The 25179-nt window shown below is 40.7% G+C and overlaps 1 protein-coding gene across 1 annotated transcript in view; it reads left to right on the top strand.

Annotated features, from left to right (window-relative positions):
* Positions 1-24965, top strand: part of TSGA10 (testis specific 10) — a 63720-nt gene extending 38755 nt beyond the window's left edge. The window contains exons 13-19 of the mRNA XM_080916949.1: positions 1754-1864; positions 3397-3582; positions 12265-12474; positions 16935-17137; positions 19092-19196; positions 20116-20262; positions 24902-24965. Of these exons, the coding sequence (XP_080773075.1) occupies positions 1754-1864; positions 3397-3582; positions 12265-12474; positions 16935-17137; positions 19092-19196; positions 20116-20262; positions 24902-24926 (987 nt within the window). The 3' untranslated portion in view covers positions 24927-24965. The remainder of the gene's footprint in view (positions 1-1753; positions 1865-3396; positions 3583-12264; positions 12475-16934; positions 17138-19091; positions 19197-20115; positions 20263-24901) is intronic.
* Positions 24966-25179: the final 214 nt, after the last annotated feature.

Here is a 25179-nt window from a genome sequence, read left to right as displayed (position 1 = left end):
CTGTAACACAATATATTTCACTGACAGTTTTCAGTTCTATTAACACTATACATTTGAACACTAAAACATTCTATTTCTTGAGAAATAATAGAAAACAAATGAAGGGAGCTGTGACGTATCTCAGTTGATATGTGCTTGGTAAGCATGAGTTCTGAGTAGAACATCCAGAACCATACACAACCAGGCACTGGGTACCCTAGTCAAGAGGTAGAACCCAGAGGACCAGGAGCTCAAGGTTGTCCTTGGCTGTAAATCAATTTGATGTCATTCTGGGATACTTAAGTTAACAGCTACTGTTGACATCTAACATGTGTTTCTGCTTATCTCATTCAATTCAAAATTTTAATTGTTCTATTGTTGTGAGGAACTATCACGACCAAAGCAACTTACAAAACAGTTATTTAATTAGGGCTTGCTGATGGTTTCAGAGGATTAGTTCCTGGAAATTTTTGCAGAGTGACAGGCAGACAGGCAGGCATGCAGGCAGGCATGCTCCTGGAACAGCAGCTAAGAGCTTAACTTACATCCTCATCCACAGGAAGCATCAGAGAGAAAAGGAGACGGGGCCTGGCATTGGCATTGGAAACCTAAAACCTATCCCATTGACACACCTACCTCCAACAAGGCTGCACCTCCTAAGCCTTCCCAAACATCCAAGCACATGAGCCTACCGGGCAGCTCTCATTTAAGCCACCAGGCTGCCTTTACGTACACTTTAAGATGTAGGTAGAGTGAAAACCTGATGCCCTTTCTATGTGGGGGGCAATAGAGCTCGTTCTCCAAGACTCATTGCTAGGCATTATCCATTTAAACTCTAAGAATGGCATAATTTGTAAGGTGGATGGTAAGTGAAGCAGTCGCTGTAGTGTTCAGAATGCCACTTAGTAGCTCACCACGCTATAAATTTCTCTGCCCCCTTAAACTGCATAGTGTGATTGGTCACCAAAAGAAAACTAGCATCATAAGAGTTTATATGTGTTCCAGGGTAGTTTTCTTCTTTCCTTAGATCAAATAAGAGAGGTCTTTTTCATAAACATCAGGCTAAGAAAGAACATTGTAGAAATTTTGGAAAATGGGAAACCTTAAAAGTTTTATTCTTAATACCACACCTTTTAACAGAATTATAAGTTCATTGTAGAACTTTTTTATTTGAAGGAAAGGAAAAAGAAATATCTCTTGGTGTCTTTACCATCCAGTTACTGTTGTCTTAGCTTTTCACGTGTATTTTTACTGATTCACAGCAATTGCGATTTTAAGCATTGTGAATAGAATTTTTATATTTCATACATAGAGAATGTCTTTCTTCTCTTATGAGCATCTGGAAATGCTCAGTACATCTCTATGATAATGGTGCACAGGTTCTCTCTGAAAAAATCTTGTTTACAGTAAACAATACATAGAAATTTCCATTCCTTATCACAATTGAAACTCTAACTCTTTAACTATAATAGCCAAAACACTATTCCTTTGTCTAAATTAGCATATTTTGGTTACTAATAAAGTTTAATTTGTGTTACCAACTTATGTTCCCTTATGATGACTTGTCTGTTTGGGGCCTTTGCCTGTTTACTTTGAGATTTTTTGTTTTGTTTTTGGTTGTTTTCTTTAAAACCTCTTTTACATAGATTTTTGATATGGTTGTTATATTAATTTTATATAATCATTTGATTCAAATATTTACAGTTTAGTTTAGATGTTTTCACTTATATGAATGTCTATTTATTATAGTTAAATCTAGCTATTTTTTCCATAGGCACTGTCCAAAAAACTGAATGATACACACAATGAACTCAGCGACATAAAGCAGAAGGTCCAGGATACGAACCTGGAGGTTAACAAACTGAAGAACATATTAAAGTCTGAGGTGCGCAGACACTGGTTTTCCTAAGACCTAGTCTCCTGATTTGTCACACTCACATTTCACCAGACATTGCAGTTTTGACTGTGCACATTAGCCACTTATATTCACAATCACCAGTGTGCTATACACTATAGAACGCGTTTCCTTTCCATCTGCTAAACTCACAGTAAACATCCTAGGTAAGTAGATTCTCTCTAGTTGAAGAACAAGGAGTGTAAAATACTGTGTTTTCTGTTATACACGACAAAAGTGGCTCTTCCTGATTGATCGACAGGGTAGAATGGATCACTCTACTTTTAGACCATCTGTTCTAAGAATCAGTAGGTTACTGTCATCTGCATATCTCTTTAGATACTACTTGATCTAAGGTGTGTGTGTGTGTGTGTGTGTGTGTGTGTGTGTGTGCTCTGTAATACATAGTTTGTGCTGAACATGGAGATACATTTATTACTGTGTATTAAGTACACACAGATGTACTGAGGTAAAATGTCTAAAATAGTGTAATAGATCAATATCCTAGGTATGGTGTTACCTACACGAGACTCAAAGTGTCTATTGGAACTTTACTTCCCTTATCTGTGTATTTTATTTAACATATCATTTAATATCACATACAAACATTTTGAACATTTGTTCATAGTGTACATAAACACAATTTTTAAGGGCTTGGTGAGGCAAGGCATTCTTAGGACTCCTAGGTTGTACCTGTCGCCTTCAGGAGCTTTGGAACTTGTGAGTCTGGGGGAACATTTGACTAGACGGGATGGGGTGTCCATTTGTTGTACTTTAGTTATTTTATTAGCTTAGGATTTCTGATAGGGACATGCACTGTTTCCAGCAAGAGAGCATTCTAGACATCCCTGAGATAATTGTTAACGTTTAAAGAACAGTTAGGCAGACCACAGTGCTGAGGTCTTTTCTTCCTATGCGTGTATATTCTGTGTGATTGTGTGTGTCTACCTGCATGTGGTTGTCTGTGACCAAGAAAACCTCAGACGTGGCTTAGTGCTAAAGAGCACTCTTTCAGAGGACTCAAGTTCTGTGTTCAGAGGCAAAGTCAACTCCAGAGGACCCCCCACACACACACATCCCAGTTAAAAATAATGAAAATAAATCTTATCATAAATTGACACTTAAGATATGCAGGAGTCATGTAGAGATTCTGTGGCTAGTGCATACAGCTCAGTAAAAATGGTCGGGAGCAAGGGAATGGTGATGAGGTTAGCAGCTGAGGCCAGCAGGGGTCAGTAAACAGTCATGGAGGAAAAGATTCTCTGAGAAGAAACGCAGGATATGCGTGTCCAGTCCTGAAGATGAGTAGTCTGCTGAGTGGGTAACTGACTGTCGCGGGGTGAGGGGGGTATTCTTTGCTATGTTGCTTACAGGATGACCCCTCTCTAGGCTAAGGGGTTAGGATGGTTCTTCAAGGCTATGGAGGAAGTGGTTTCCCAGTGGCGCAGACAGCAGTGCTCCATATGCACTTTATGCTAAATACTTCTAAAGCTCTAAAGTAATACACCACGTCTGCCTTTTAGGAATCTGAGAACCGGCAAATAATGGAACAACTCCGAAAGGCCAACGAGGATGCTGAGAACTGGGAAAATAAGTCCCGTCAAGTAGAGGCAGAAAACAACACGCTCAAACTGGAGCTTATCACTGCGGAGGCGGAGGGTAACAGGTTAAAGGAGAAAGTTGATGCCCTCAACAGAGAGCTTGAGCAAGTAAGTGCATTTGACTTGGCTCAGCATATTGACAAACAGTTGAATTATATGAATGCACTGCAAGTTAGAGCCTCTTAATTATTCTTCTAACCACTGTGGTTCTCAGGTACCCACAACCAGAATAATTATCAGCTTTTTTTATTTCTTATTTGGGAACTGTTCAAAAAAACCTTTTTAAAAAAAAGAATAGTAGAACAGATCTATCTGTTCCTATCCTGCAGATGTAAGAACGCTGGGTAACATTAGCATGTTGCTGCATCTGTTTCATGTATTTTTATAAAACATCATCAGAGTCAGGAGCAGTGTGGCTCAGTGGTTAAGAGCTCTTGCTGGTCTTCCAGAGGACCTGAGTTTCATTTCTAGGAGCCACATGGGGTGGTGCGCATGCACACACACACAAAAATAAGATAAATTAAAAGAAAGCAAACATTAAACCTGTAGCTTCTCATACACATATTGGGTACGTGTAACTTTTACATTATTCTGGCTGCTTCTCATGAGCTCACACTCTGTGCATCTCTCACCTCCCAGTGACATATAATGTTTTCTGTTTCCAGGTCAGGTTTGTAGATGTGTGTGCGTTTGTGTGTGTGTGTGTGTGTGTATGTGTGTGTGTGTGAAGTTTCTTCTTTAAAAAGGTTTATTTTTTTGTATATGAGCACACTGTAGCTGTCTTCAGACACACCAGAAGAGGGCATCAGATCCCATTACAGATGGTTGTGAGCCACCATGTGGTTGCTTGGAATTGAACTCAGGACCTCTGGAAGAGCAGCCAGTGCTCTTAACCACTGAGCATATCTCCAGCCCCTGTCATCAAGTCTTTATTTGTTAGGGCTGGGGATTTGGTTCAGTATCAGGTACTTGCCTAGAACATCTAAGGGCCTGAATTACATCCCTACAAAGAATTTTACCTAAATAATAAGATGTGTTAGTTCTGTGTTTGCAAGCAGCCTTTAAAGGTCAGCAGCAACTTTAAAGTTCCTTCGATTCCTTACACGTATACGTCACACATATATGTCACAGGTATATGTCACACTGTGGCATGGGTTCATTGTGTAAATATTTTCTTGATTTTAAATTATCCCCATATTAAGGGGAGTTTTTTCTCCCTTTTCTGTAGTGAAGGACTCTGAAACACATTCTTTTTATTTCTTCTGGCTCTGTTTTCTTAGGCTTATGTTTGAAAGCAAGTGTCTAGTCTAAGACATACACGATTTCACTTAGTATATCAAATTGCTTTCTAAACGTTTACTCTTGCCAGAAACCATGGGTTATAATTTGCTTAAATACTATATTCAGTATTATGAGCCTTAGTTCTTTCCATAGTTGGGTTTTATGTGTCCTAGATTAGAAGTGAAACTGATTATCTTTTAATACTGCTTTTTAAAAACTACAACCAAATATTTAACCAAAGCAATGTGTCCTCTAACCCCACGAAAATTACACAAACTCTCAGAAGTGACTGTGCATCCAAAATTAATTTGAAGGTTTTCCTTTCATACTTTGTTAGCAAAGCACTTTCTAGGGCAAGTGTCCTCTGTGCCAGAAGAACTATGTTCTAGGTGTATCTTTGATGGACATGTAGGACCTCTTTGAGGAACGTCTTCCACATATAGCTAAGATATTTGAGGCTTTCCCTTCAGCAAGAGCAAAACTACCACTAGAAACCCAGTAGCAGGAAGCTGGGAGGTCCTGGCAGAAGGCTGACACTTGCCTGATCCACATTTTGTCAGTAGCAGGTGGCACATGTCTGATGAAGACACAAGTTTAGGGTTCAGTGTTTGTTGACCACTTACGGTTCCTCTTGCTGTTGGCAATTAACGCTACTCTAGATCATCCTGGTGGTAGTACTGTGAGTTTCTTGCTGCTGCCCCAATGTTCTGGATTCCCAAATGAAAGACACACACACACACACCACACACACACCACACACACACACACACACACACACACACACACACACACACACACAGACACACAGACACAAAACACAGGAGGAGGGCAGAATTCTATTTTAATATGCCTTACACAGCTTAATAGCTGGGCCACTCCCAAACTTACATGCTGCTAGTGCCTTCCCTCTGATACTCCTGAGTTATTACTTATTAAAATTTATATTCCATATTTGTTACCCTAGACCCAATTAGGGGGAGGCTGGGGCCACATTTCCCTGCTCTTACATGATTAGTGTGCTCTCTCTCTTCTGCAGCTCTCAAGCCTGGATCTTATTCCTTTCCTGGTGTCATAGATGTCCTTTCTACCCTTGCCCATGAATCCTAAAGTCCCACCTCTGTCTTCCTTTCCTGCCATTGGCTGCTGGCAACTTTACATACCAATCAGAACCAACTAGGGTCAGTGTCTTACATACTGACTCTTGTGAAAATTTAGGAACCCAAATAGCATAATGCAAGCATTAGACCAAATCCACAACACCTCTTAGATGGGTTTCTCTTAAATTTCTTTGGACTAATTTAAGATTAAAAAAATTGTGTGCATGAGTGTTTGCCTGGATGTATGTGGGTCTGATAGAATCCAGAAGAGTTCATCAGATTCTCAGGAACATATTATACAGATGATTGTGTACGGTCATGTAGATGCTAGGATCCGAACCCTGGTCCTCAGCAGAAACAGTAAGTGCTCTCAGCCATTGCAGTTTCTCTAACCCTTGGAAGGATTCATTTTTTATATTTGTATACATTTTTTCTACTCAATTGTTTGGTTGGTTTTTCAAGACAGGGTTTTATTTGTTTGTTTGTTTAATGTAGCTTTGGCTGTCCTGGAACTTGCTCTGTAGACCAGGGTGGCCTTGAACTCATAGAGATCTGCCTGCCTCTGCCTCTGAAGTGCTGGGGTTAAATGCATCACCACCACCACCTGGCTATATATTTTTAATGTTAAGTGGCAGGAGTTCTCTATAATATTCTAGATGACAGCCCCTTTAAAGATTTAACAGTTAGCTTTTCTTCTCATTGATTCTCAAGATAAAGAGATGTTAAATGCAGACGAACTTAGAATTATTCTGAATCTTTTCTCATGATTTATGATCTTATGTTTTCTTTAAGTAATTCTTTAGTACCCTATGACCTGGAAGATAAGTTCCTATATTTTCATGTAAACTTATATAGAGGGTGAGACAGATAGGAGAAGGGATTGGTAGAGAAAAGCAGGTAATTTTTAGCAAAGTGCAGTCAGGGAGGGGAAATGCCTATTCTGTTCCTCAGTACTCCAGGTTAGTACAGTTCCCAGCAGGGAGTGACTGCCGCTTGATACAACTGTTGATACCCTGGTTTGATCATTGTGTACTGTGTGAATGTATTATACTCCACAAATACGATGTCAACTTAGAGACAAAAGTTATCCTAAAAAGGTACGTAAGTGCTTAAGTGGATCTCTGTCACCTCTCCGCTCGGAGGTCTGAGGGAAGTGGCATATGCATCCTGTCTGTAGCTGAGCATCCCTGACACTCTGCACTTTGATCAAGTGAAACCTCTACTTTAACAAAGGAAGATACTGCTGCTCTGATGAGGACCAAAATTATAGCAGGCTTACCCTAGGCCCTGCGGTCTCTCTAGCCATACACTCTTGCCCAGATCTTCAGTACTAAATACGAGTTTCCTTACATGGGGTAGACCATAAATCTGAAGAGAAACAGCTGGTCATCCTCGAAACCCTCATTCCACTCTGCACCCCAGTGTATCTTGCCACGAGGGTTGTTGTAGCTCGCAGCATCAGTGCTGTTATCAAGTACTATCCCAGGTAAGACTGTTGATGACCCTCCAACCCCAGCTGCCAGCACAGCACCTCCCAGTAACGTGATTGCTTCCAGGTCAGCTCCTGCTTGATTTCTGCATGTCTGGTGACCAAAGTGTATGGTGTCTCCAGCCACACAGTGTCACTGTCCTTTATTTTCCTTTGAGGTAGGAGGTGATAGTATAGCTCAAGCTGGTCTCGACCTCATGATGTGTCTGCTATGTCTCCCAGATTGTAGGCATGTGCCGCCACACCAGGCTTACACATTTTAAAGTTACTGCTTTTTCTAATGCATTTTCTCGGGAATTATTCCTGTCATGCAGTTCTCCTATTTAAAGTATATTCACTGGCCTTGGGGTATTGAGTGCTATGACCCTGTAACAGTGACCACTTTTGAACATTTTTGTCGCCCTAAAACAAAAACAATGTGCCCGTTAGCTGTCTCAGCCACTACCGTCTCCTGTCTTTGATCCATGCTGGGTTAAATTTTATACATGCTATTACGTATAAATTTGCACTCGAAGATAAATCTTACTTGCTCATTATGTGTAATAATTATTCTTTCTTTGGTGCTAGATTTGATTTTCTAGTGATATTTTGTTGAGGTTGACTAATGAGCACCACAACCTATTCGCTAGCACACACTTGTGTTTTCTCTGTCACACCTCCCCCAATTTTCACAACCTTACCATGCGCTATTTTAGTCTCACAGTCTTTATGTTGCAATACATAACCATTGCTGTTCTAATGATCAGTATGGCCTGTATGTACCTAGAGGCATATAAATTCTTGTTCACTTACTTCTTGTGTTCTGTTTCTTCCTTACTCAGTTTCCTTTTCTGACCTTTCTTCCTGCAGAAACTAGTATGTTCATTTTTACATCTCTTTGAAAATGACTAGTATGTCCTTGCTCTTGAGAATTAGTTTAGCTGAACATAGAATTCTGGACTGAGAGTACTTCCGTTTATAACTTTAAAAATAACCTGGTGGGGATTGGAGAAATGACTCAGTGGTTAACAATGCATACTGCCTCTGTAGAGGACCTGAGCTCAGTTCCCCTACCCACGTCTGACAGCTCACAACTGTCTCCAGGGGACTTGATGCCTTCACCTGGTTGACAGGGTACCTGCATGCCACATGCACACATACAATAGGAAAAAAGCCTTCGAGACAAGCCCTGTCCTTGTTGGTCGATGTCTTCATTCCAGTGTCTCTCCTCAAGCATCTGCCTCTGTCGTCATTCCTGTTACGGTCTTGCCCTTCTCATTGGTTAAATTCTACGGCCATGTGTGGGCTTTGTTTCCTCTGCCTTTGGTATTTTGAATTTTTCTTCTTCTGTTTCATTCAGAGTACATGTACTTTTTATTAGTTCTGGAAATGTTTCAGATATTACTTCTGGAACACTACAGTTTTCAGGTTCCCTTTCCTGTCCCCTCAATTCTTGGTCTGTCTCGACTCATTTCTCTTCACTATTGCTTCTGTCATAGTGTGTGCACGGCTGTGTTCCGTGCCTCTGCTTCCACTTCACTGGTGCCTTTTTGTCTGTTCTAGGCCGTTCTTGGTGTCTTTGCTGTGGTTTCAGTACAGACACTATGTTTTTTTCTAACACTTCTATTCAATTATTTTTCAAATGTGCCTATTTTTCCATGTGCTACTTTTTTCTTTTCAGATTCCTTCCTTAATGTCTTTGCAGTTTCCAGTTTTTCTCAGTCATGTGGATTTCTGGACGTGGGGTTTTGTTCTGTTGCTCTGACCCTGCTTCAAGGTGGATTTTGACTTCCTATATTCACAGACTTTTCTTAAGCAGAGCCCTCCTCTGCACGGAATCTCTTGTGGTGCTGTGGGTTTGCATTTATATAGTGACTCTAGGTTATTGCTGACAGGGCACAAACCTTATGCTAACATTTAGAAGTAGAGATGAGGAAAGTAGCATCTCAAAATTATTAGAATTAAAGTTTTCCTATCCAGAGATCAGGTCCAGATCAGTGTTTAGTGGTTTCTGTATTAGATTCCCCTTCTTGTATTTATAGCACATTATTCAAGAATCCCAGGTTATATAGAAGTCATGGTTCTTTTTATTTGTATGTGTATGTGTGTGTGTGTGTGTGTGTGTGTGTGTGTTGACAGAAGCCATCTAGGAAAGGCTATAGCAAGTGCATGAGTTTCTTGGAGATGCCCATTGGCTTGAATGCTGTGATGAGTACACTCTGGAGAGGCATGGCCCCAGAGACTTCCTCCCAGGATTGCTCCTTGCTGCTGATACACCTTTTCTGCCTCTATGACATTGCCTAATGATTCCTGGACATTAGGTCACCTTGCTGGCCAAATTTTCTGCAGATAACATAAAGATGACCTTTCATGAATTAATACTACTTAGATGAAGTAATGACTTTATAGGATTCCTGATTTCATTCAAATAATTTTAGGGAGAAAGTTTAAAGAGATGATTTTACTTGTTCAGCTAGAGAGATATCATAAAGTTAGAATCAAGAATAGAATGTGCCCCCTCCTTTTACAATAGTGAGTAAAGGCTGCATAATTAGGAATACAATGAGCTCTCATAAATTGCACCAAGAAGAGAAACAGGCTTGGGACAGATTTGTGATCAATGAAAATCATTCATTCTAGGTAGGTCCAAGGATGAGGCCACAGGTGTGCATCATGATAAAGCGAGGCCATGGGAAACTGTTGCTTTGAACTTACAATGAGCTTATCGAATGAAGCACTGCTTTGGACTTACTAACATTCATCTGTGATTCCCCTTCTGTGTAACATTTTATCTATGCACAATTCTATGAAGAACTTTTGTCAGAAGGTATTAAAAGGCTGAGAAAAAAATAAAGTGTTGCTGTTGGGCTGTGTTCCATCCATTAAATGTGTGTGTGTGTGTGTGTGTTTGTTGTGTATGTATGTGTGTCTGTCTGTCTGTATGTATATACACTTAAGAGTTAAAATTCAGAGTTTCTCTCTGGGCATTCTTGCAGCCCCAGATAATTAAGTTTTGTTCTGTCAATAATGCTGACCCCATAGAGTACACTCCACTGTCAGCAGGGGTGGGGGCCAATTGGATGCTATCAGCACAACCCCAATCACCAACACCATACCCTCACTGCCTACCTCAGTTTACCCTGTAATGCTAAAGCTGGTCTTTGACTGTGTGTGTATGTGTGTGTGTGTGTGTGTGTGTGTGTGTGTGTGTGTTTTACTGTCAGTTAAACCCAGTTTTTCATGTTTGCTAGGCAAGGTGCTGTATCCCTGAGTTGTGAAACCTAAACACCCGCTTGCTTTGCTTCTTTTGGGGAAATGGGAATTTCTTTCCTCTCTGTGAGCTCAGATGTGAAATTAATAAATATGTTTTGTTGCAAGGCATGGTGAAATGTGGGAAGTAGAGGCAGGAGTAACTCTGATTTCAAGACCAGCCTGGTCTATATCTGGTCTACATAGTGAGTTCCAAGCCAGCCAGGGCTACATAGTTTTTATCAAAACAAAATGTTTTGTTGCTCAGTTTTAACTTGCAAGTTTTCCCTTATCGTAGCTACTCATCTTAGTAGAGTCTACAACCTCGAGTGAACTCAGAGTGACCTTCCAAAACACAAGAAGCCTGATCATCTCACCGCTGACGACCACAGCTTACTAACCCTGCCTGACTCTCTGCAGCTCCTGTTACTTTTCTGTGACTGCTGAGCTCCACTCACACCAGCCTTCTGTCAGTTCCTGGAGTGTGTTATTGTTGCACCCAACAGATCTATGGCGCTTTGCGGTTTTTTTTTCTTTCTTTCTTTTTCTTTTCTTTTTTTTTTTTTTTTTTTTTTTTTTAGCTTGAAATGCCTGCTCCTGCTATTTGTCTTCTCATTTCCTTGGGGAAGCCATTCCTAACTTTCTGGGTCCTTTAGCATAGGTCATTTTTTTGTTGCCTACTTTTTCCAGAAAATATGTTTTTGATGTATGTATATGTTCATCTGTAGCGCATTTGATTGATAGCGACTCCCTCAGTAGTAGAAGTCTGTGAACACAGCGGTAATTTTGTTCCCACTGAACTTGGCTCGAGGCACAGTAACTGTAGCATATGAAGTCTTGTGTAAAGATGTGATGGGAGGATGGACAGATGGACAGCTAGGCAGATGATGTGCAGAGTGAGCAGGAATGGCTACGGAAGGCTTAAGAGAGCGAACGGAACATTAAACTATGGCCGAAAACCATGGACCAGGAACAGTTTTTAGTGCTTTATCCGTGCGAAGCACACACAGCTGTTGCCTCTCAGGTCTGTTATCTTGATGCTGTAGCAAACAAGTATTTCTCTCAGTAGGTGCTGGGGCACGGACGTCAGCAGCGTGCCAGGAGAAAGGTGTGGAGAGTGGAATTATTTTGAGTGTTTGAAAGCATTTATGTAACTTGAATCTCATATTATGGTTTTAAAAATGTGCTTTTCCCCATAATTGTTGTGCTTAATTTGTACTTGCTGAGAAGCATTTTCTCCCAAAAGTATTAGTGTTAGAAAATCATCAGTCCTCATGATAGTATGACTGAGCTAAACCTGTCCGTCAAAAATTGAAAAAGAAGTCTTTAAATGAGGCAATGGCTAGCATCTTTTTTTTTTTTGGCAGCAGCAACATTTGCGTTGTAGACCAGGCAAACTGTGAAATACAGATCAACTATAGACCAAATGATATGTCACTAGCAGTGGGCCTGCAGGTATTTTAATAGAAAACAGGTTTTTTTTCCTAATTGCATTTTAAAAACTACTGATAAGATTTATTTAAAGAAAGCCGAAGCCTCGGTTTGTCTGTCTCAGGATGAGATGTGTATCCCATGAGCACAGTATCACCCGAGGTCCGCTATCCCAGCGCCGAGCTTTGCCGGTTGTGTTGTCCCTGTGGACGTTGTTGCGGCTAAGCTCTCTCCATCTGTGTAAAGCTCGTCTTGTCCTTGCAGCACTTAAATGCTGAGCGCTCCTACAAGTCCCAGATTGCAACTCTACACAAGTCTCTTGTGAAGATGGAGGAGGAGCTTCAGAAGGTTCAGTTTGAAAAGGTGTCTGCCCTCGCAGACTTGTCTTCCACGAGGGAGCTCTGCATTAAGCTCGACTCAAGCAAAGAACTTCTTAACCGACAGCTGGTTGCCAAAGATCAGGAAATAGAAATGGTATGTAATCCATTTATGATTGCTGTTACTTTAATGGTACTGTTTTTTTTTTTTTTTTTTTTTGAAGGAAGGGTTCTTTTTATTTATACAATACTAAGTTTTTTTTATTATGCTTTTACATTTTTATTTTTAAAGTTTAAAAAGTTAATTTATGACAGCTGAATTCTAAGGAATTCAAGAACATAAAAAAAAAAAACAAAAATCTTTCTTCAAACTTGTAGTTTGCAATTACATGTAGCTGGAATTATGAAACACGTTACAGAACTGTGAGCGAAGGACACAGCCTCACTCAGCTAGACCCTCGATGACATTCTCTTCACCAACTCTATCTAATAATTGATGAATTCTTCGAAGCTGTAATATGCTTGATTGTATCTACTTTTTGCCTGCACTACAGCTAGAATATTCAGACCATACAGGCCCGAGCTCTCCAGAACCTCCCAATATTGGTATAAGAATAATTCCGTAAGGAATCACTGCTGACCATGGGTGGGTGGGGCACCCCACATAGGAAATGATGGAGAGATCTGTATGGATTCTTGAATGAGAATAAGTACGTTTTAGTGACAAGTGTGGTGTGTGTGAGAAGGACTATCTGGAGATGAACCTGGAGAGGTGACTCCCTCTGAGTGTGTAGACAGTATGCAGTGTAACTGCAATGCCAGCGAAGTTTGGTTATTGTCATTATTAAACCTATTGAATCTCTTGTTAATCAACCCTTTATGGCACATTTGAGAATCATGTGTCTGGTTTATAAGAATCTACTATTAATCTCTTAATGAAGTGCCATCTGCCCAAACCCTTACTTTCTTAATTATTTTTTATTTCATCATGAACTTTTAAAAGATTAATTTGCTACTGTAAAAACTTTTTTAAAAAGATAACCTTTTACTTAAACACTTACTTGATTTTTTCTTTAATTGGGAAAGTCTTAGCATGTTACTGTTACAAAAATGATATGCACCCGAACCATGAGTAGTGACAATTTACTAGTTTATACACTAGCATGCCACTTGAAGGCACAGACCAGGCCTACAGTAACCTTAGAGTTTGCAATCACAGTCCTCAGCAGAGGGCTTTATAAATCCAGTTCATTGAAGAAATATTCACTGTAGGTGGTATAGCCTCCTCTTCCCAGCTCTTCAGAATCACTTGTGACATTAACTGCCTTGACACTGAGCCATTTGTGTTTTGATTTTGCTGATGTCAGATGTAGGGATCATCATTTTGTCTTTGGACTTCTTCACCTGTTTAAGAGCCATGGAGACTTTAAAATATTCTGTGATGGCTTAAATGAGATTAGCCACCATAGGCTCATATGTTTGAATACTTTCAAGAACTGTTTGGAAAGGTTAGGAGGTGTTGCCTTATTGGATAGGGTGGGCTGTTGCTGGGCTTTGAGGTGTCTGAAGCACAGGACATTGCCAGTTGGCAGTCTTTCTGCCTCCTACTTGTAAATAAGTATGGAAGCTCTCAGCTCCTCCAGCACCATGCTGCCTGTTGGCTGCCACACTCCGGTGTTGGACTCACCCTCTGAAACTGTAAGCCCTAATAAACAGTTCCTTCTTAAGTTGCCTTGGTATCTTCTCACAGCAACAAAAAGTAACTCAGGCAACTTGTGGTTTTTAAGGTGGTAGATTTGCATCTGATTTAATAAATTATATGAAGAGTACTTGTTACTTTGTTTCCCTTAATGATTACAGCTGTCAAAATTATAGTCTGATATAATTATAGTATTAACTTGATCCAGGGAAACAAGAGACTTCCAACTGCAGAATCTATCATGTTTCCTTTTGGCAGGTTTACATAGTTCTCTACTGTAGCATATCCACATGCTCCTCAACCTCTGTCAGCCATTAGTCTGTCCCCACCTCTGTAACTGTGTCACTTAAAAAACCAGCAAGAGCAAAAGAAGGACAAAGAGGGCCGTGGGGAGTAAAAAAAAGTAACATATACTATGTATATGCTCTAATCCATGCAAACTAGAAGTAATTTAAAATGCTAATATATATGAAGTCACACCATTAACAGCTTAGCCATTCTCCCACTGCAGATCAAATGGGTTGTTTTTAGTTTGAAAGTTTTGAAAATAAACTCACCGTAAACATCTGTGAGCAGTTTCTGTTGTTCTATTTGCTTTTTGAGACAGGTTTTCACCCTGCAACCTGGTTGTATGAGCATAAGTCTTCATTGCTGTGCAAATTCTCACAAATACTATTTTTAGGTGGCATGCTAATTGTATGATTTACTTTTTCAGAAAAGTTCCATGCAGTTTGCCTAATATTTGTATCATTTTTCCATGTCTATCAATGATGAATGAGTGATGTTGTTCCTCTGCATCTTTGTTCAAACTTGTTGTCACTTAAGTAAGTCTTTAGCAGTCTTCTGTGTGTACAGAGTTCTATCAGGGTGATTTAAATATTCATTGCCTACTGGATTGCAAAGTCTGTCTTTTCTTTTTGTTGTTTGCCATCTGCATGTCTTTGTTTGATGCTACATGTCTCCGGCCCTTGTCTACATTCTCACTGGATTGTTGGCTTTCTAATGTTGAAATTGGCTTAAGGAAAAGAGCTGCACAGCCGGATAAACCTCCAAACAAATTGAGAACCTGAAATAGTAATTTGAAAACTTCTGGAAAGCAAATTGAGGCCTAGATTGCTTTAGTTGTGAATTCCCTTGAACGTTGAAAGATATGCTAATACAAAAATAGTTTACTCTCCCAAATACAAAAGAGCACATTCTGGGACTCCAATATGATGCCCAGCCCTGGCTAGAACCCTACTCAAATGCTGGACTGAAATAGCATGTTAGGTGTTTCTGTGTCAAGTCAGAAAAGCATTCAGGTGTCCATTATTAAGTATAGTGCTTGCTGTAGGTTTTTCACAGATGCTTTTTTTTGTAAGATTGAGGACGTCTCCTTGTATTTCCAACTTATAGTTCATGTTTACTTACATAGTCATGACGAGAAAAGGAAACTAATATTTCTCATGACTATAATTTGTTTAAGAACTCTTTATGTGATAACTAGAAAACCAATACAGGGCTGGGGATATACCATACTATGTAACATGCTTGCAGTTTGCTTCTTTCCCACCTACCCCCAATATCCGAATTATGAGGTTAGGTTAGTGATTTGAGATCTTCTGGAAAGGGCCAAAACATAAGATTAATGCTAAGGATTAATTAAGGATTACATTTGGATCCCCAGACCCATGTAAAAGCTGGGTTCTTGGAGGTGCCTGTAGAAGTCCTAAAGAAGAGCAGACAAGTGGATGCCTGGAGCTGATTCTAGCCAATCGATGAGCTCCAGGTTCAGGGAGGGACTCTATCTACAAAAAGTAAGGTAGAAAAGCAATTGTAAAGGACACCTAAGTTGACCTATGACATGTGTACACATGTGCACATACACACCATACATGTACACACACACCTCATACATGTGGGCATGTACATATATTTCTCTCTCTCTAAATCTAACAGTCTATAAAATAAATTTATACACTAATCAAATGGGAGTTATCCCATGAATGGAGGATTGGTTTATACCTTAAACCAGTCTATGTAATACATACTGAATAGTCAAAAATAAAACCCAATTTTCTCAAGTAGATAAAGAAAAAGAATTTGACAAAATCCAATACTTTTATGTAATAAAGAATAATTATAATCTGGGAATATAGGAAACATATAAATGTAGGAATATAAAAAGCATCTATGAAGAACCTACAGTAACCACTGTACTTGATCATGGACCGTGAGTGTTTCCCCAACGTGTTTGCTATACTTAATTGTATTTTTTTAAATTTTCTGATCATAGTATTACTTTTAGTTTTCCTCAGTTTATGTGAGTTCATTTATGTAACTTAGAAAGTTCTTTCCTCTCTGTCCACTGAGGTATCTGCCCCTCCACTAGTAATTTCATTTTTATTCATGCCTTTTTATTATCTTTTAAAATGCATATATAATGTTATGTATTACAGGACAATAAATTATTCTTTTAACTGATAATCTTTTTGAAGAAATATTAAACTTACTGAGAACACTTTGAGCTCAGAATACCTTTCAAAGGGGCAAGTTTTTTCTAGGTTTATATTAGAGAGTGGATAGTGTATCTACCCTTCATACTCCTTGCCTGTATAGTACAATGATATATCATAAGGCATTTAGTCATAACACAACCAGTTTGAGGTGATGCTGGGGTCACAAGCACCATCTTGTTGTGCAAAACTGTATGAGAAAGTATTGAAACTGGAAATGGAAAGTGTTTGCAGTTGGGACTGACAGACTTTTAAATAGTGGGTTTTCTGATATGGTGTGAGGGGCGGGGAAAGTGGTAACACATGTGCATCATGTGTGCAACTGTTAAGAGAAACAATGTCACAGTGCATGCCACAGAGCCCTGCTGACATGTCAGCTAAGACAATGGACAGGAGTAAACCCGGCTGCCTTCCTTCACACAGATGGAGAATGAGCTGGACTCTGCGCGCTCTGAAATAGAACTGCTCAGGAGTCAGATGACAAATGAGAGGATCTCCATGCAGAACCTTGAGGCTCTGCTGGTGGCCAACCGAGACAAAGAGTACCAGTCTCAGATAGCGTTACAGGAGAAGGAGTCCGAGATCCAGCTGCTGAAGGAGCACCTTTGCCTAGCCGAGAACAAAATGTGAGCTGGCCAGCCGTGTCATTTAGGAATGTTTGAAAGCTGGGGTCTAGATGCTGAAACCCAGTTTGCCGTTAATTAAACTGGGAAACAGAAGTATTGTGATTTGCCTAAGATTTAATACCACAGTCTAGGTTTTCTAATCTAAGATTTTAAAATGTAACAGTCTCTGCCAGTTGTTTTGAATATGGTAGTCTGAGGTAAAATGTTGCCATTAGGAAATGTAAAACAAACACCATGAAACCACAAGGACTCTTGCATTTATGGGCGTCTGGTATTGCTGTCTGTCTCCCCATTTGTCACACCATAGTTCCCTGTGTGTCAGTAGAGTATATGCTAGATGCCCAGAGGAAATGAACCAACAACACTGAGGAATCCCTCAGAATTTTTATCTTAGTACATTAAAAAAAACAGTTATATTATCCTTTAATTTGAAGACCCTTAGTTTGATAGTCCATTGTCTGGGTAGTGAAAGTTTATGAAATTGGTCACCAGTGGGTCCTCAGCCTTTGTTCCTCTGGGCCTCATCCATAAGGCTGTCACCTGTCTTCCTTACACCTGAGCCTGGCACCTGGGCAAGTGTGGTACACGCTTTCTCAGCACTCAGCCACCAAGGACCCCAAACCAGGGCTAGTTTCCTTGACTGTTCCCTGGGTTCTCTTTCTGTAACTTGTCAGTTCCAGTCAGAGGCTATTGCAAATCTCAGCAGGTCCCTCAGGGTCCCTTCCTCAGACTGCTCGGAGGAAATGCACCTTAGTAAAGAAGAAAACTCCCACCATGAGGTATACTGTTTCAGCCTGCTGCTAAATACTGTGACTCAGAGCTAGCCCATGTGGAAAATTTTCTAAAAAGTATGTTTGTAAAGAACATTTGCACAAATGAATAATACAGATTGGTGATATATAATGTAGCCCCATTTGTGTGTACAGAACCAGAGACAGGGTTTGATTAACTGAACATGACTGGGATTGCTGAGGCCTTCCAAGTAATTAAGTGTGTGCATTGAATATATCTAACACACATCAGTCAATCTGGCCCTAAAAATCAGTGTGTGGCTGAGGACTGTCTCAGTCAGTAAGGTGCTGCCTATGCAAACGCAAGGATCTGAGTTTGGATCGCCCACCAGCGACCATGTAAACCTGGGAGCAGCAGCATGCCACTCTAGCCCCAGCACTGGGGAGCGGAAACAGATCTCTGGAACTCACTGGCCAAACAGCATACCAGATGGAGGAATTCCAGCTTCAGTTGGGAGATCCTCTTAAAAAATAACAGTGGAGACTGAATGAGCAAAATGCCCATCAGCCTCTGGCCTCCCCCACCCCCACATGTGCACATATACAGAACAAGACCAAGTCCAACCTGCACATACTACACACCACACACACACACACACACACACACACACACACACACACCACCACCACCACCACCACCACCACCATTACACCACACCATTACACCATATACCACACCATTATACTATACACCACACACATACCATACTGCATACCACACACACATGCCACATACACACACACACATACTACATGTACACACACATACCACATACATACAGACACACCACGTATACCACATAAACACATAAACACACCACATACACACCACACACACATACCACATACATACATGCACACACACACTATACATACACATATACCACATACATATCAACCACACACAACATACACACACACCACATACACACATACCACACACATACACGTGTGCACACACACTACACATGCACACATACTATATACATACACATCACACACAAACACCCCACTACACATACCACACCACACATGCCCTACACACATAAAATAACTTGTATCTTGGATCCAGTTAAGATGCCATTGGCACTATAACTTACACTCTCTTGGGGTTGCAAGCATATTTTGAGTTTAATCAACTGTCACTCTGACCTTTTGCACAGGGCCATCCAGAGCAGAGATGTGGCGCAGTTCAGAAATGTTGTAACACAGTTAGAAGCAGATTTGGACATTACAAAAAGACAACTAGGAACGGAGCGATTTGAAAGGTGAGTTGCTCTCTGCACAGTACTCGGCCTGAATATGTTGTTCCTTAACATATAGGGGGTTTATCTTAGTGGCTTTCAGTGTGTGCACACGTGTGTGCACATGTGTGCTGTTTGTTTTTTTATTTTTATTTTTTGAGGAAAGGTCTCATTCGAGCCCAGGCTAGCCTCAAACGGCTGGTCCTGCCTCAGCCTCCGGAATGCTGCTGTTATGACTTCTCTTGGCATCGAAGAAGGTGGGTGTGAACCTGGTGAGCACTAAGCTCCTGGTGAAGGAGGCTGGCCTCAATGTCACCACCTCCCACAGCCTAGGGGAGCAGGGCACTGGGGAAGGCCTCCCCGGCAGGTGTCCCCTACAAAGCTTGGTCCAGGGCACCACACCAGTGTTGCAGGTGCTCAACGGAGCTGTCTTCAGGCCAGAGGAGCCACCACGCAGGGGCTAGCCCCTGCTCATGTTCCGGGCTCAGCCCTCCCATTCGGTAATGCTGCACTCTGATCGGCCTCCTGGCAGACACGGGTGCACAGCTGCCGTCCCACCACACCTCCAAGTCATGCGATGGAGAGACCTGGCACGCCATGGGCCTCGCCACTCTGCTGCCTGCCTGGAAGCATGGAAGCAGCGTGTATCTGAGGCTTTCCAGTTCTGCTTGTGACCCTGGGGCTCAGTGGTCCCAGCCCCTCAGGTTCTTCTGAAGAAATTGTGACCTGTAGGGAAAGGAGATCGCAGAACCGGGGCATCTGTCTGATCTAGAAAAGAATCTTAAAGAAAAAAAAAAGTTCTCTTGGCTCGGTCAGGAGTTTATTATTTCATGGTAGGTAGATTTTAAAGTTGAGTTGAGCTACAGTTTTATGATAGGTTTAATAATACCGCTGAATGTACATTTTGAAAGCATTGTTATTATTATCATCATCGTCTTTGTAGGGAAAGGGCTGTCCAAGAGCTTCGCCGCCAGAATTACTCAAGTAATGCTTATCATTTGGGTTCAATGAAGCCGACTACAAAATGTCACTCACCAGAGCGTGCTCACCATCGATCTCCTGACCGAGGCCTCGACCGATCATTGGAAGAGTAAGTGTGCAAGGATCTGGAGTGTAGCCGTGTTCACAGTGAGATGTGAGGAAGCGAGGAAGCCGATACTTATAAGACATGGTGACACCAAAAATAGAGGGTTTTCATCTCTAATGAGTTCTACATGAGTACCGCACTGAGGTGAGACGGCTCCAGGGCCCCCAGCTCTGCTGGGACACTGTCCACGCCCCTCACTTGTCATCCATGAACTCGGCAAGCACAGGGCACTGACCTGGGCCATCAGCCTACATGCTGTGTGCTCAAAGTCGGCATTCTTTTTATTTGTGCATTTCTCATGTCCGTTTATTACAAATGTGGGTTAATCGCTGTTGCTCCATAGAATCGATATGCACCAGGAAAGTATGATTTACTTTTATTTTAGACTTTATTGTTATGTTTCACAAATGTTTAAAAGTTTTATTTGGGAATAATTTAAAATGTGCATAAGCTAAACATGTGACACTAAAAATACCTCTTGCTCAATTCACTATTGTTAGAAATTTGTCCCATGTGTTTTATGGTATAAAAAAACATCTCATGTGCCCACAGTACTGCATATTTCCCCATCATCTCTCTTTGTCTTTCTCTGTCTCTGTCCATTTGTATGTCTGTCTGTCTATCTCTCCTTCTGTCCCTTCCTCCCTTAAAAAGCAACCATCCAACTCCAAAGCACCATCATGGGCATCCAACTTGTCTTTCCTCATGTTGTATTTGTTACGTCACCATGAGGACTGAGGCTCACCACCAGCAGCACAACCCCACCCCCAACTCAGTCCTCAGCCCACAGCCTCTGGGCTTCTGCAACAACATCATCTCAGTGAATAGATAAGGAAAAGGCTCCAGATCTGTTTGCAGGCCACCATTCCTGCCCTTGTATCCTGTTTTTCCTGAGAGCATTAGACAAATATCAAGTTCATGAATGACTTAAATTTGTTCTTGTATTTATCCATGACCCATAATATCTGTATTATGACCAGTTGTGGACATAGTTTGTTTTTTGTAATAGTCTAAAGATACTAAAAGTTAAATACTAAAAAATACCACCACTTTATAATGTATATACACACACACATATGCATATACGTGCATATATGTGTGTACACATATATGGATGGGTATTTTTCACGAATGTATGTCTGGTACCTTCAAAGGCCAGAAAGGGGCATGTAATTCCCTGGAACTGGAGCTACAGAAGGCCGTGAACCACCATTGGAACAAACCCCAGTCCTCTAGAACACCCAGCATTCTTATTAACCACTGAGTTTTTTCTAGTCTCACAAACCCCAGAATGTCAATGTATTAGTTTTGATCTGTTTTTTTCTGTTATTAATTTTTTATTATTTTCTTTCTGTGTTATATTGGAGTTTTCTCCTTGCTTTTGGGGTGGGGGATTAATAACTTACTGCTGTTCTCTGTTTAGTTGCTAGAGATTTAGAACTCTTCATTTTCATTATTGCTGCTTTGAATGAACTTGTGTGTTCTTAAATGTTTTGCTTTTCTTCAACTTGTTTGTGAGACTCTGGTTTCTGTTTTATTTTCACTTTTGTCAATAAGTTGATGGGAAATCTTAAAAATTCCAGTTGGAAGGGTGTATACAGTTTTGATTTATATTTCTGCTATGTTTGCATCATGACTAGGAATTATTATCTTTACCATCTCTGTTTCATGAGCTCTGTGAATACCTTCCACATGGCCAGTTTTTTACAAATGTGTACACTTGAGCAGGTGTGTTTCTTTTTGAAGCATAGTATTATATCTACAAAGCACTGACTTTGTGGTTCTGTGCATATCTTTTAAGTAGATCTGATTACCTTCTGTCCAGTTGGTCTGTCTTATCTTGTGAACAGTGTTTTAAAGTCTCCTGAATGTCTTAATTCCTAGCATTTCTTATGTTTTAAGGCACAGAATCCTCTGTTTATTTTCAGAAGTAGAATAGTGTCCACTGACACCGATTCTCTTAGAAGTCTGCAGTGATGTAAAGAGGGCTGAAATAGAAGGAGTAGTGGGCACAGAAACAGGGACAAACGTATTGTTCTCAAAGATGTCAGGATTATATATGCTGAGAAGAAAGGATCTAGAGGCAAACATTTGGAATTAATAAGTATATTAGCATATATTAACAAGCATTTGGAATAAAAACTATCAAGATCTGTTATTAGTCTACCTACCACACCAAACAAAACACAATTTCAAAAGTCAGAAATTCAGAAGCATCAAATACTAGGGATCTTAATATGTGATCATAATAATGCAGGATGTTGAGCACCACCAGTCTCCAGGAGGACTGCACGGCAGGAGCTTGCTTTCCTTAGAAGCTGTGGTTTTCTCCACTTGCTTCTGGATTAAGAAGATGGTCTAGGTTTCAAAGAATAGTTTTCTTTCTGTGCATGTTTGTGTAAATATATAGAGGCCAGAGGCAAACCTTGGCTGTTGTTCCTCAGGTACTGTTTACCTTTTTTCTTTGTTTTGAGACAGGATCCCTCCAGCTGGTCTAGGCTGGCTGTCTAGTCACCTCTAGGATCCCTGTCTCTTCCTCCCCAGCACTGGGGTTACAAGCAGAAACCACCATGTACAGTTTTTCTTGAGTTGTAAGAATGAAACTCAAGTCTCCTGGTTACAAGGCAAGCACTCTACCAATGGACCCATCTCCCCAGCCTTCGTTTTCTTGACATCAGGACCACCTTGGAACTCAGCATAACTCCTAAATATCTAGTTACTGTTAATCACCTTCTAGGTCTGGCTTTTGAACTGAACTCAACTCAACTTGGAAGATGCTCTCCCATTTTCTCTAGGAAAGATACAGCATCTCACTGCTAGGAAGTCAGTCCCAAGTCCAGCCTGCTGCACAGGCCAATGGTTTTCTCTCTCCTTCCTGCTTGTGGCACTGTTGTAGCACCAGCGTTTGCCTCTCACATTGCCATGGCTCTAACAGAGACGCTGAGACCATTGCATCCCATATGGTTTGCTGTCCTCTGCTGCCTGGGCACTCTGGATTGCCATCCTTCCTTGCTGTGTGCAACTTTTATGAAGTGTTCTTCTCTGAAACATTTATATTCTTTGGTTTGGTGTCTGATACTGTGTATCCAGGTTGCTGATCCACCTTTACTGTCTCCATTCTCCTGGTAAATACCCTTAACTCTGTCTGGATCTCCCTGTCTCACTACATCTCTTTTATGAAGTATTGGCTTGAGTTTTGCCTTATATGCCATTAAATTTTTTTTTACTAAGATTAAAAAAGTTTAATAGAGGTAAAACATTTGCACGCTGTTGCTATAACTGCTGTGTTTGGTTTTAAATCTGTCACAATATCCTGTTTGCTGTCTGCCATTATGTGGTTCCCTATATTTCTCCATTTGATTGGTTTTCTTTGTTTTTAAAAAATGCAAAAGCCTTGTAATATTTAGGAAGGCTTGTAGTCTATGTGTTACTTTTAAACATCATCATTTACTGTGGACTTCACCTGCCTCCCCTGAGGCTGGAGAGATGAGCAGGTAGTTGGGAGTGCTTGCTGCTCTGCCAGAGAGCCCAACTTCTGCTCTGTTTACCTCTGTCTCTCCAGTTGTGAAAGAGCTGTTATACAGCACCTCGCCTCTGGCACTGACTTAGTCTCAACATAATATATTTTGAGTCTTGGACAGAATCTTACACGTCTCTTTTAGCTGCTAAGCAATATTTAAAATTCATCAGATGAATGGATGGATCACAAGTATTTTTAATGGCTACTGCCTTCGAGGCAGCAGCAAAAACAGCACAGAGAATTTCATAGATCCTCTCCAGTTCCTGCAGTATCAATGCCTTGCAGAACAGGAAGTCGGCACTGGTATGACTCAGCACAGACTTTACTCATATTTTCCTAGCTTTTTACATGTATTCAGTGTGCATACATGTTCATGCATGTACAGTCTTGGTATTCGTTACTTACTAAAACTAGATACGGAATTGTCCCATCAACACCACAGGACTTAGGAGAAGATCTGAAGAAGAGTCCAGTGGAATACATGGGACAGGAAGGCAAAAGGGCAACTATTATGGGATGAAGGGGCCGGCAGATGGGGATGGTGGGAGGGGGAGGGGTGCCGAGGTGGGATGCAACAGAGAAAAGTACAATGACATATATGTATGAAATGCCCATTGGTAATTTAAAGACATTAAGTGTAAAAGAAAATCCTCCCTTGTGGCACCTGTCCCCTTAGAGTTAGAATCCAAACCTGCTGTGTCCCTACTGCACTATAATTCCACGCCTTAGAGGAGCCCATGAAAATTCAGTCATGCACAGGACACAGCCCGACTGTTTTCACTGGGCATAATGCCCGTGACAGCCACCAAGATGAGTGTCTCAATATTTCGTTCTTATTAAGCTGAATTAGTACTGTGTGGTATGAACATACTATGGTATGTGGTGTGAACATACTATGGTGTGTGGTGTGAACATACTATGGTATGTGGTGTGAACATACTATGGTGTGTGGTGTGAATACACCATGGCTTGTGAACAAGTTCACTGTGTCATTTCCCTTCACAGAAGCTGAGGGGGTAAAACCCAAGGACTGCTAAAGTAACACATAATACATCCTTTTTACACATGCTAACATTATTTAATTTAAAACCTTAATCTGTTTTGTTTTTTTTTCTATTATAGGAATCTTTGCTATAGAGATTTCTGACATGTGAAAAGATTCTCCACAGCCTTGGAAAGGTCAAAGATACAAATGGATTTTTTTTTTTTTTTTTTTTTTTTTGCTATGTGATTGCATTTATCTTTTGAATGCTTGACAGGGTTAAATGTATTTATCAACTTTGTGCCTCTGAGCCTGTTCTCGAGGGCCCTACCACAGATATCTGGGATGATTGATGTATCCAAACAAAATGCATATGGCTCTTTTTATCCACGCGGTAATAGTGAGTGTAAAATCTGCT

The sequence above is a fragment of the Micromys minutus genome (assembly GCF_963924665.1).
Source record: "Micromys minutus genome assembly, chromosome: 5".
Classification (NCBI taxonomy): domain Eukaryota; kingdom Metazoa; phylum Chordata; class Mammalia; order Rodentia; family Muridae; genus Micromys; species Micromys minutus.
Note: the sequence above shows the minus strand (reverse complement) of the source record. Positions and strands in the feature narration are given on the sequence as shown.